This window comes from Zophobas morio, unplaced genomic scaffold, assembly GCF_036711695.1.
Source record: "Zophobas morio isolate AGI-343-1 ecotype UQ-CSIRO unplaced genomic scaffold, CSIRO_AGI_Zmor_V1 ptg000012l, whole genome shotgun sequence".
In the NCBI taxonomy this organism is placed as follows: Eukaryota; Metazoa; Arthropoda; class Insecta; order Coleoptera; family Tenebrionidae; genus Zophobas; species Zophobas morio.
In genome coordinates this window covers 16,752,283-16,766,089 of record NW_026972117.1, presented here as the reverse complement: position 1 = coordinate 16,766,089, position 13,807 = coordinate 16,752,283, and the positions used below count along the sequence as shown (strand labels likewise).

The following is a 13,807-nucleotide window of genomic DNA, read 5'->3' as shown; positions in this document are numbered from 1 at the left end:
TATATGGTGGTACGTACATAAGTTGCCTAATATTGTAATCTATTACGAGATGGAGAAAATCATAGCATTCACGAATTTATAAATATAGAGAATATTAGCTTTCTGAAAATTCTATTCTCATACCTACTTATAATTTTAATTGTCGAGGTACGTGATCCGGAATATCCTTCAGCTAAAGTCCAATTTTACAACAGACAGGTAAAATTTTTCAATTTTTCAACTGGCTCAGATGTAATACATAAAATTACGTTTGTATTAAAACGGTGTGACGTAATATCGCTGGATAATAATAATGGATCTGTAATGGAACCCGTACCTAGTCACAAAAAAGTGACACAAGTGAATTTTATTCGACTATCATAGATAAAATTTTATAGGCACTTGTGAGAAATGAAATGTTTACCGTATAATTTACCCGTGTTTATGTTTATCTACGTATCATACAGGCAGTTAATTTCACTTCTAGAACTAATGAATTCTTAAATTATTCAATTCACTTTACTCTGATCAGAATATTGCTTTAATAGGGACAATTATACCATTTTTATTCACCAATTATATCGATAATAATATTCTGATTTGATTAATTTAAACATATAAATAAGCGTAAATTTATTGTGTTGCATGATGTGTGTACACTTGTGTCCAATAAATTTGGGTACACTTGCGTCTAGACCATTTAATTAAACCATTCATTAGGTACATACAGCGTTTCGTCAAAACAGTTACTTTTACAATAAGAAACAACTAAATGCACATTTAATGAGTATAAACAAGTGTATTTACTACTATTGATAGGTTTAATTCCAGAAAAAGAACGACACGTTTTCTAATTTTTGTCGTTTAAATTGCTTCATATTTGTTGTAAATTTTTACAAGCAAATTTCTTACTTTTATTTATCTTTTTTCAGTTATAAGAATTATGTTCAATTTAATTAGGTTTTCTTAGAGCCGTTTTACACGACACAAAATTACCTACTCCGAAAATTACAACGAAACCTGCTATCTACAAATATATTTCATTAATTATTAGAAATAGAAAAAAAGTCAAAGGATAAAGTTGAATAGTTCTTTGAGGATCATATACCAAACTTATTTTCAACTATACAGAGCGTTCTGTTTCTAAAGCGCAACACTCACTCAGTTTTTTCAAATGGAATACCTGTATTTTATTACTGCATGTTATTCTGTTTTTGATTAAGTATTTTCTACATTTATGGTTAACAGTTACTGAGATTTTTTACTTTTTTAAGGAACACATCGATATATTGAAATAAAGAGAACAAAGCTAGAATAAGATGTAGTAATAAAATACAAGGTGTTTTGTTTGAAAAAACTGAAATATCGATATGTGAAAATTGCACACACTGCATACTAAAATTTAATTTAATTGAAGAATTAAAGGAGGGAAACATACGTTTTGCTCTCCCTCCAAAATAGATCACCCTATAGGAATAGGCGCAAAAAAGCCGACTATTTTTTTGTGTTGAGTCTCGTATGAAAATATGTTAGTTTATCATATTTTAAGACCCTCCTCCAAAGGACAACTCAAAAAATTTTTTTAAGATCCCGCTCCAAATTTTTAAAAAGTTCTCAAGTCGTCAAAAATTGATTTTCTTTTTGTTTAATTTTGTTTTTCTCGTTACGGTAATATTTTATAGATGAAAAAAAAAGTTTCCCAAGTTTTCAGCTAAAAATATTAATTGGTAAAGGTCGCTCATAATCTTTTTTAATTTACAAGAGCATTAGATGTTTTCGAGCGACTTTTTATTATTTATATTAAGCCTCAATGAATGTTTTACCTTTTAATTAGTGAGAAAATCGATGAAAATACACCACGAGATGGAAAAAAAATTAAACAATGCTGGAAATATAATTTTTTAATAACTCGATATTCTTATGTAAAAAATTACAACATTTTAACAACATTTAAACATATTTAAATAAACTTTGTTGTGAATTCTGAAAACAAATTGTAAATTTATATCTACAATTTTAAAGCTTACAGTCGCTCGAAACATCTGAGGTAATGCTCTTGTAAATTAAAAAAAATATATGAGCGACCTTTAAGAATTAATATTTTGAGCTAAAAATTTGGGAACCTTATTTTTTCTCGTCCATAAAATATTACCGTAACGAGAAAAACAAAATTGAACAAAAAGAAAATCAATTTTTGATGATTTGGGAACTTTTTAAAAATTTGTAGCGACCTCTTAAAAAAATTTTTTTGAGCTGTTCTTTGGAGGAGGGTCTTAAAACATAATAAATAATAATCAATGAAATATAGAGGATCGGGCGCTTAGTAACTCATCGTGTCTATTAAATAATATTTTTTAATATAGGCGAATTAATAAACTTCATGTGTAGAGTTGTATTGTTTTACACAATTTAAACTGTGTTTACTTAGCAAATTTTGAGTTGTCGTCATAAAAATTTTGATAAGAGTGGATAAGCAAATTTTGATAAATTCATGACATGGTCTAAAATTTTGTCTAAAACTTTTGATTTATTTTACAAAAACTTGCATAAAAATTTCTTTAAAAATAGAAATCCAAAACACAAATACATCTATAAAAGCAGCCTACTGTCCGTATGACGTCATCGAGTTTTTGGAAGGAATAGGCAGAAAAATTCTAATTAGCGCCTTACCATGCTCACGATAACCTCAAAAAAAATGGAGGAATCGGGTCTATAGTTTCTAAGATAAATCGTAAAATTCTTGCATAGTTTGTTTTGTATTTTTTATTCCAAAAAACTACTTGTGTAGGTGTAAAATTAAAAATAAGCTGAATTATTAAATAAAATTTTGAAGCGTTTAGACTTTTTTCAAAAAATCTGTGTGTCTGACATAAAATCTAATAGTTATGAATAAGAGAGGATTAACAAATAACAACTACAGAAGCGTATACTTTACAAAATTTAAACGGGATTTACTCGTACTCAGCAAAATTTTGAGATGACGTCATCAAAGTGTTGGTGTTGATGAATAAATAAATTTTAGTTAGTTTTTAGCCTTATAGTGCTTACATTCTAAATTCCACAGTAATAAATCTAATAATTTTAAACATAAGTTTCTCTTCCCTGTCTAAGTAAGATGACAGTTATGTGTATCTGATAAAAATGATAATAACAATAATTGTGTGCTGTTTCTTGGTTCGTTTGGTTTCCGTTTATTATATGATTAATTCTGAGGTGTTTGCATAACTGCTGTATTTTACCTAACCATCTTAACCAACTCTTAAACTAGATATTAATTATTTAAATTTAAATACTCATGATATCGAAATTTAGAGCAGTTTGGATTTTTTGTTCAATAAATTTTAAGATGAATTGCGCATATAAATACGTGTTTGATTTTGGTTGGTGACCATGTAACACTTCCCATGGAAGATCTTTATTAATTAAACGCTCACGGACAAAAATTTTAATAAAGAATTTATTTATTCTACAAAAAAATAGTCAAATCGTTTCTTGTCTCGACTGCCAGTGACCAAAAGTTTGTATATTTTTCCAGTTTATATTCAATTGCGTTAAATTTTAGTAATAATAACAGCATTGTATTCTAAAATTTTCTAGAAAATAAGTAAAGTAAATTGCCCTAATATTCATTAGCCTTTTTGAGTCACCCTGTATAAGCAAATAACTGCCTACATAAATGCCTTGTTAAACCACAAGTAAACACTTACAAACTTTATATATTTTAGATAAGATATACTCGGAAAATTTTTTTTGGGGCAATAAACGAATAAATTTTGATTAACAAATTCATAAACCACAACTACAGAAGCTATGCAACTTTTTGCGGTGACGTCATTACATTGTTGGGAGGGATGAGAAATTTTGGTTAGCGTTTTGCCATCTACACAATATTTCTAAAATATATAAAATCGGTAGAGTAATTTCGTAGATTATCTGTTTAATAAAAATTAACACAGACGACAGACCGACGGACAGACAGACAGACGGTCTGGCTGCCTGTCGGAAAGAAATTGATTAGTTTTCTCTTTTAGAAGCACAGCCAATACCAGAGACATCTCACAGAGTATATTTAATAAAGGTAGCAGTAGTATATTTTATTAATTTTATCTGTAGAATGTAATACCAGTTATAATTCTACTATGCTTCCAGAATGTTTAGAAAGTCTAAGTAGTAGTTTAGGAGATAAAAATTAAAAAATGTCATAAATTGTTTGGAGGAATTGAATTAATAAATTTTACTTCTAATTAACTTTTTGTAATTTTTAAATGTCCTTAGTGTCTTTCCAAGATTTTGAGGAAATTTATCGTATAATTTTTGAAATAGACTGTAAAACTTGATGGTCCAAAATTAATAGATTTATTAAGACAACCGGTTGATACGAATTTTGATGGTATACTTAAAATTTTAAAGCACTTACTTTTCTAGTTTTGGAGATTATTTGTGTAATTAATTAATTATAGGTGACTTAACTATTTAGCTTAAATGTACTTATTTTTATCTCATATCTTTTACTCTCAATATTCTGTATTTTGATTACAGTCTTGTACTTATTATTACCTATAAATAGCAATATCCCAAAATACGTTTTCCGCACAAATTCCCCGATGCCACGTTCTGCCCACAACAATTCCCAACAGAAATAAATCTACCCACTCCCGCAGGGTCAAGTCACTTGTTTCATAACATCCACCTGCCAACTTGATGAGGCGGCTGGTAACAGAAACAACGTAAAATAATCTCTCCATCGATCGCCCGACATGAAACACATTTACACTCTCGACAAAAATTAATAAAACGAAAAATTCATTCCGGAAACCGATAATTAAAATTTGTTTTTCCCCTCAGTCGCGGAGCGAATTTTTCTCCAACCATCCAACTCTGTTCTCGGAATCGGCGAACCTTAAAAAGCCATAAAACAGAAGATCAACACCCAATTAACGAGTGGACGGAATCGAACGCCGTTTCAGGTAGTGCCCAGAGCCGGACTTGCCCCTTTGTTAAAGGGTTATTACAAAGCCACCCGGAATTAGAAGGGAGAGTTCAAGAGTAAACAATGCTTGAAATTCATACTAACTTTATTGTATTTGTTCAGTATCGAAAAATACGAGCGGGTACAATGTGGCTGAGAGGGTTGTTTTGTTGAAATGTAAATGGAAGGAATGGGGTGGGTTAGGTATTATTGTTTCAGCGTATTTTCATAATCGATAAAAAGTTGGAAGGGAAGTAGTTTGCTGCGAACTTTGTGGTGATACATAGAACAAATAAGCATCGATTGTAAAAGTTCGAGTTAGTTCCAGCTCCAGAAAAAATGATACGACGAATGTACAAAATTGCAAAAAAACGAATTATATCCAAGAGCTTTCAACTTGTGTTGTGAGAGTTATTCCGGAATCGGCTTTATACTCTTCTGAAAAAGTTAAACCGTTGCAGAAACACTGAGAGCTTTTCGCTAAGATACCATATATTGAAAGCACACAATAATTTTGCTCTTCAACATTTGCATTTGAAAATCGTAGCACACACACCGGAATTACGTGTTGTGATTTACCTGAACAGACTTTTATATTCTGAAACGTGTGCACTAATTATATTTGCTTATAACGCTGTAGTATGATATAGAGTATACTTGAACCCTGTATAGGGGGTGGTTGAAGTTGTCGGTGCAACGTTCGCTTTAACAACCCTTAGAGACGTGCTCAAGTGCTTTGCAGAAGCACAAACATTGATGAACAGGGAGAAATATGGCGTCACAGTTTCTAATTTGACTGAGATTTTGTCAATATGAAGAATTTTGAAGTGAGCAGGATAATTTTAAATGATTTCAAACTAACTTGTACTGAAGTTATTTAATAAAGTTAGCGTAAAATTAAATGACTGAATATCGTCTGAAGAACAAGAACAATATCGTTCATTTAAACAGAAAATTGAAGGTGTTCAAATATGCTAAAATAATTCCGTAATTAAAATAGTGCGGCATAAACTTGAAAAGCATTCCCTTTACGTTTGGAAAAAAGAAAAGGCGTCAGACTTGTGCTTTTTTTACCTTCCAAGAGTAAGCTGACGAAGCACTGTAATGAGGTTATTACAATGGATGTCCAGCGTATTTCGTATGCGTTTTACAGCTTCTAGAATACAAAAATGTTCGTCATCTGTCTATCGTTTAAGGATTCTATTATTTTATTATACTGAACATCCTGGAAAAAAATCGAGTCTTTACTGTAAAATTTTACAATTACCTACGTTGTTGTGTCTGTTCATGCCCACCAATAATTTGATGACGTCATCTGAAAATTTTGTTACACATTTTAACCTACTTGTAAGTTTTATCACAAAAACAGAACTAAATTTGTGCAATAAGGTTTTATAATTTGTCTTAGAAACTACACAGTGGAATCTTGGTGACATACTACAAAGTTTCGATTAAAATTTATGTTAAGAAATTTGCCAAAATCGTTGCAAAAAATTATGAAATACATATAAACGTTTTTGAAAAATATGCCTCGAGAACCAGTCTCATTTGTAAGTTGATTACATCTTTTTGTTTTTTGAAATTACGTAAACAAGATTTTTTAATTATTAAATCAAGAACGATTGATCTATTTCTTCTAAAGTTCTGGAAACACTATTTTTGTCATCAGTGTGATAGTATACCACGTGTTTCTTTTTTTTATACAACCCCCGTAATTTTTTAATTTTTAAACATAAACAGATAGTTCTCTGAGCAATTTTGTATCATTTTAAAAGATCACTTATGCGAATAAATGACATGAGTGTCAATTTTTCAAGCTACTAAATTGTCATCAATGAATATGAATGTTTCGTGTATTTTATTGAATAACTTTTTACGTATTGATTATAGAAAAAATCAATTATCTTTCAATTTATGAAAAAATATACCTAGTGTTCCTTATAAAGTTGACGTCACATAGATCTTTTAAAATCATACAACTTTGCTCAAAGAACTACAGGTTTATCTTTAAGAATAAAAAAGTTACAGAGGTTGTATCAAATAAATAATACTAATATATCAACATTTGGCTATTTCTTTTCGCTACAAACTTAGCAGTATTATTAAAGTTTCACTCTAAGGATGTTTCGCCTCTCTTTGAATTAATAATGTATACGATTTATCAAAAGAAAAGTTGTCAGAGTCAAAATTTACGATTTGCCTTAATGTATCATGTATGTGAGGTAAAAAGCTAAGTAAAATTTGTCTTATCATCCTCATCAACAATTTGATGACGCCACTGCAGAATTTTACATGGTAAATGCTATTTAAATATTATAAAATAACACACTCATGTCATTGTGGTTTATGAATCCATCTTGAGTTTTTACCGTCGGCTTGTAGATTTTCGTAAAAAGCCAATATTGATAACATTTTAAATTAATATGTATAAAATTAACGTTTAGAAGCGCTCGATAGATGAAAATATAGCCCGTGTAATATAAACAAAATTAGCGTTATAGGGTAAATTTATATCAATAAACAGTGTATTTTGTTTATGAATTCAGTGATGAATACCTATAAGCGTATATTTTACTTTCTGAGCGCAAGCTACTTTCATGTTTTCTCGACATTTTGCGACCCCAAGACTGTGAACATGTAGGCCTCCCATTTTCGTCTGTCTGTCGTTTGTGTGTCTGTTTTGTCCTCTGTCTGTATGTCGTCTGTCTGTTTGTCTGTCTGTCTGTAGTCTCTCCGTCGTCTGTCGTCTATTTATTTTTCGTATATCTATTTCCCGTCTATCTGACTGTCGTCTGTCTATCTCTCGCCTGTTTTGTCCTTTGTCTGTATGTCGTCTGTCTGTCTGTCTCTAGTCTCTCCGTCGTCTGTCGTCTATTTATTTTTCGTATATCTATTTCCCGTCTATCTGGCTCTCGTCTGTCTGTCTCTCGCCTGTCTGTCTCTGGCCTGTCTATCGCTCAACTGTCTGTAATCTGTCTGTCGTTTGTCTGTTGTCTGTCTCTCTGCTGTCTATCTGCCTGTCGTCTGCTTATCCAACGTCTGCTGTCGTCTGTGTGGGTTTTATTAGACCTTTAACTTCCAAAACTACCTGATTGATTAGTGACAAATTTTAAGTGTATTTTAAGGGGGTACCTTGTAGATGCTAAAACACGAGGTAAAAATCTAACCAAAATTTGTCTTATCATCCTCATCAACAATTTGATGACGCCACTCTAAAATTTCGCATGGTAAATGCTACTTAAATTTGATAAAATGACACATTCATGTCATTGTGGTTTATGAATCGATCTTGAGTTTTTACCGGCGGCATGTAGATTTTCGTAAAAAAAAAACAAAATTTGATAACAGTTAAACTATTATAAAATGAACGTTCAGAAACGCTCAATGGCTGTAAAAATATCGAATATAATAAGTATAAATAAAATTATTGTTACAGCGTAAATTTATACCAATAAAAAGTGAATTTTGATTCTGAATTCAGTGATGACTACCTACCTATAAGTGTACACTTTACTTTTCGGGCGTAAGCTACTGTCATGTTTTCGAGACATTTCATTGCCTATAGAATATGAAAATGTAGGCCTCCCATTTTCGTCCGTGTGTCGTCTGTTTGTTGTCTATCTTTAGTTTGTCTGTTGTCTATCTGCTGTCTGTCGTCCGTGTGTCGCCAGTCTGTTGTCTATCTGTCATCTGTCTATCGTCTATCTGCCGTCTTGTCTGCCGTCTGTCTGTCGTCTGTCTCTCGCCTGTCTGTCGTCTGTCTGTCTGTCGTCTGTGTCGATTTTTATTAAACCTTTAAAACCTCTATCTATCATGTAGAAATATATGGTAAAACGTGAGGCAAAATCACAAAAATTATTTTGTGTAACCATCCCCATCAACAATTTGATTACATTACTGCAAAATTTCGCGTGGTAAATGCTACTTAAATTTTATAAAATAACACACTCCGATCACTACAATTTATGAATCCGTCTTGAGTTTTAAAACGCGGCATTTAGATTTTAAACTAACGCAAACGCGCCTGTTCTCAATATATTTTCAAAATAAAATATCTCTATATTAACACACTTATTGTTATGAAATTTTAAATGTAACTTTTCCACAACTTTCACTATATAACTGCCAGAGCAGTATTTTTTTTTTTAATTTTTTATCATATATTTTTTTAATTTTGTGAAATTTTTGCATCACGTATTTTAAAAAATCAATATTTCAGTTATTTATGGAAACTTTGGAACGGGGTTTTCACCACTGTTTTCAGCTTGCAAAACTTTAGAAATCGTATCAGGGCTATTTTTGACTTTATTTGTTGGGACTGAGATACGACACAAGCTTTTTTTACTGTGTATCATTTCTAACAAAAACAGTCGACGATATATCTGGTATGATTTCTGGAGTTTTGACAACATTGTTGAAAACTGTGTTCTGAAATTTCCTTTAATAATTGAGATATTAATTTTTTAAAATAAATACGTTATGCAAAAATTGTTTCTAACAAAATTGTCATTCCGGTATATAAAGACAGTTATGAACAATATATATTTAAAATTTCAAAACCATAAGTCGGTTAATAACGGAGATATTACATTCTGAAAATAGACCGAAAATTCCACTCAGAAAATGTAGCGACTGGCCTTAACGCGAAGATCACGGGGACGTTTCCCTGGGGGACGTTTCCCTGAGGGACTTTTTTTCTTAGCCTGCAAATGGCATTATCTATATTTTTTCTAAAAAACTTGATTTGTTTGATTGTACTTCAAGGGTGAAAAAAGTTCTGTTTATTAATATAAGACCAATTTTTTTGATGCCAGAAAAAAATGCACTTATTTATTTTGTTTTCAATTAATTAAAACAAACAACTGAAATTAAAACAAAAAACAAACTGTTTAATGCATAGAGCACCTATGCTCAAAGAGCTCGCTATGTAGTTCCTGATCGTAATGAAGGCCTAAAATAAATAAGTTCTCTGAGGATATCGAATCCTAAGACGTAGTAACGCTTATTATTTATATATAGATAGCAAAATTAGTTTAAATTTCAGCAAAAGTTGGCTAATTTCGCAACAAGAAAAACCGCTTAGCTTCTTTTTATATATAGTGTCCCGAATACTACAAGGTTATATGGCTCCACTAAACTTAATAATGGGATGTTATAATTCCTTTTGTGCGGCTGGTTACCGACTCAAGCCTAGCGTCATAAATCAAGGATTTGTCTCGATATCTTGCCACCTCAATATCTAGCACTTGGTAATCAGCTTAAATATTTTTAGTACATTAAACCAAATACAATTTGTTTGTTCATGTTTCCAAAAATACTCAATCTTCTCAACTGTTTTTGGAATGGATGACGGTCGGCGGCAGGTACACTCGCAAAGATTTACAACTGTGGGTTTGCCTGATTGGCAGCTCTATTGTCGTTTTCACAATATCCTAATTTTACAAGAGCCATATAAACTTATAGTATTTGGGAGACTTTACATAATTTTAACAATTTTTTTTTTTGTAGTTTTAGAAAACGAAGAAAGTACTGTTTAAACACTTTAGTTTATTCATTTTCACTCAGTCTCGAAATCAAAAACCAGTTCTTCATTCTTTTCATGAAAAAATTAGAATGAATTTGGTAAATCACGCCGAATTAAAAAACTATTTTGTTTTAGTAATTACAGATTTGCCAACAATAAATTTTTGGAGGCCTGTAAAATATCAGCTATTGGTAACATTCAGCTCCTTATCAAAAGCAAATCTTCTGCTTGCCTAGAATCCTAATAAATGTTTCATTACTTTGAATTAAAAAAAAGTTAAATTGCTGTGAAGATCTAAAAAAGTGGTCTAAAATTTTCGGAAAAATACGGTAAACCTTTCTTGATTTGATCAATAAAATAACTTTGTTCACTGAATATCTAGTTTTTGGAGCCACTTGCATAAGTAATTCTAAAAAATATGTAAAATATACACTAATAATATTTTGTAAATTTTAGGTAGGATTTATTAAACAAAGTTTTGCGTTTAATAAAAATTCCCTTATTTTCTCAGCACTGCTGACAATTTTCATAAATTTGTTACGAAATTTCAAAATCGAAGTTTTTTTATACCAACTTAGCACTGTAAACATAAACCCTAGAGGAGTTTAATCTGGTATCAACCTAATTAAACAAATAGTGTTTTTTTTTAATTTTTCAACAAATGTTAATACATATATAAATATCGAAACGTTGAAAGTAGTTACTTATTCACGATATTATAATACCTGAGATATTCATACGCCGCATAAATTATGCATAGAATATATTATATAGGTACCTATTTTTCTCTTTTTATCCATAAAAAAGTTGACATGAAATTTCCGTTCAACTTCTTCAACTTCCTGACGTTCCCTACAAGTTTGAAAACTCTCGAAAACTTTTTCCTCGCTGAAAACACCATCGAGCCATAACTTAAAAAACCCCGCTTACGCACACATCTCCCATCCATTATTTTTATCAAAACCCCACTTATTCCCATTCCACTACACACAAAAAGCAGCCTCCGCAAACCTCGCATCTGCAATTCCATCAATCAACTCAGTTTCAACTTTTTGCAGAGATGCTTCAGCAAGGGGACCTGTCCTCGTCCATGGAATCCCTCTCTTACGACTCGTCGGTGACGTCCCCAGCCTCCAGCAACGGCCACCAGACCCAGCGCACCAAGCGCATGCGGACGTCCTTCAAGCACCACCAGCTGCGCACCATGAAGACGTACTTCGCCATCAACCAGAACCCCGACGCCAAAGACCTGAAGCAGCTCGCCCAGAAGACGGGCCTGTCGAAGAGGGTGCTGCAGGTGTGGTTCCAGAACGCGCGCGCCAAGTGGCGGCGGAACATCATGCGCCAGGAGAGCGGCCAGACGGGGGGGCAGAACGGCGGGCAGGGGCCGCCGTCGGTGGGGTCGGGGGTGCTGGGGGAGAACAGTATGTCGCACCAGGGGTTGGAGGACTTGCACCACCACCTGCATTCGCAGAATTCGCAGACTTTGACTTTCAGTGATATTTATTAGGGTGACACTGTGTAGGGTAGTTAGGCACACACGCAATGTTCCTTATGATTAGTGATAATTGGATGATTTAGAGGTGTTTTCTGTTGAGAAGGTGGGATGTAGTGAATGAGGTAGGTTAGGTCGCACGCTGTTTTATTATGATTGTAGATATGTCGTTGTTTGTACATAAAATTGTGCGTCGATAGGTATAAGTGAGATTCGAGGGATAATATTTTTAATTTTGTATGGTTGTGCAAAGTGTCATACATGTACTGTATGTGGCCAATGAATAAATAAATGTATATATAATTTATAAATAATAACAATTGGGTTTTATTTTAACGGGACTACAAATCTACGTAAAAAAATTTGTTGTCTAGTTGGTTGAAAAATTAGGGTTTAATCTTTCTTACATTAAAGACAAAATATCATAAATTCTTATATGAATGAAAAAATCTGATCTGCAAGCAGAATAAGGAACAAAATTGTTCCAAATTCATATTCACTAGTCAGGTCATGTCAGGTCAGGTCAGGTCGGGTCAGGTCAGGTCACTTCAGCCGAAAAAAGATTTGGTCAAAAGTTCCTTTCTTTTATTCCAGCACGTATACCTATGTTATGTACTTTTTTATCCTGATTCTGAAAATATTTTCGATATTTTTCCACCAGTCTTGATGTTCAAATATTTTATGTTATCTATCATTTTCTGCTAAGACATCTAGACATTTTTGCTGTAGTTCTATTTGTCAATTTAATTTTAATCACTGAAAAATCGTGTGGTATCAAGCTTCTACAAATTATGGGTCTGTACGAATTGTAGAATTTTTCCCATTCCCAATAATTTTAAACTGGTCATATTTAAGAAATTTCGAGATACAAGTAATACATGAAAGAGGGGAGAACATAATAATTATTATTAGGAAATAGACCAAGTGAAACAAAATAATAATAATTCATTTTGAAATATGAAGTTAAGGGGACTCGCTAGACGAGGTATAATATTTTTTTGGTTTTTTGTATGAAAAAGTGATATTAATATAGATGTATCATACATCAAACTGCAGCATTTTTCATATTCTAGAGCGCAGAGACCAGTTCAATCAACTAAAAAAATATGGCTGAGAAATATCGTAAAAAAAGCACCATTGAATGTTTTCTTTTCAAGTTTTTTGAGTCATAACCATCATAGAATCGCTTGAAAATTCGCACATGGATAAAATATCACTTTTTACAGGGCGCAGTCATTAAATGTTTGTTAGTGGTACAATTTGTTTAAATAATAATGTGTTTATTAAAATCAAAATATACCACAAATTAATGCAAAATACGTCGAATAATTTTAACAGGAATATCAGAGGAAAATTAATGATCTATTGGTTAGCAGAGTTTTTAACAAAAACTAACAATTATTGAAAAAAATGGGTATCAATTCGACAGAATTTGAGCAGTTAGTTCAGTACTTTGCCGATAGGAGCGCCACTAAAATTTGCGGAAGCGACTTTCCAGGTAAAACTCTTATCGCCTGCTCTACCATAAGCTGATTGTTCTAATTTATGGCAAGGAACTCAGTTTTATAACAAGCCCCCAGGACCGGCCGTAGTAATCTTTTGTTATGGAAATTAACTTTTACGCAATGAGGTACTATCATTAAACCGAATTAAAACTGGGGAACTATAATATTTTTACTCCACTCAGGATCCTGAATTCAATACACATGATTACTAAAAATTCATTGTAATATTATTGTTAATATATATTTTGCTTTGTTAATTAATAAAACTAATAAACATTTTTATAATAATAATAAAAAATATATAAAATACAGCTTTTGTTTAACACGTATAAGTA

At 32.0% G+C, this 13,807-nt stretch overlaps 1 protein-coding gene across 1 annotated transcript in view; it reads left to right on the top strand.

Moving 5' to 3' along the window:
* LOC135127917 (LIM/homeobox protein Lhx9-like) overlaps positions 1-12,179 on the top strand; it is a 59,401-nt gene extending 47,222 nt beyond the window's left edge. Inside the window, exon 4 of the mRNA XM_064054610.1 lies at positions 11,531-12,179. Within this exon, the coding sequence (XP_063910680.1) occupies positions 11,531-11,982 (452 nt within the window). The 3' untranslated portion in view covers positions 11,983-12,179. The remainder of the gene's footprint in view (positions 1-11,530) is intronic.
* Positions 12,180-13,807: the final 1,628 nt, after the last annotated feature.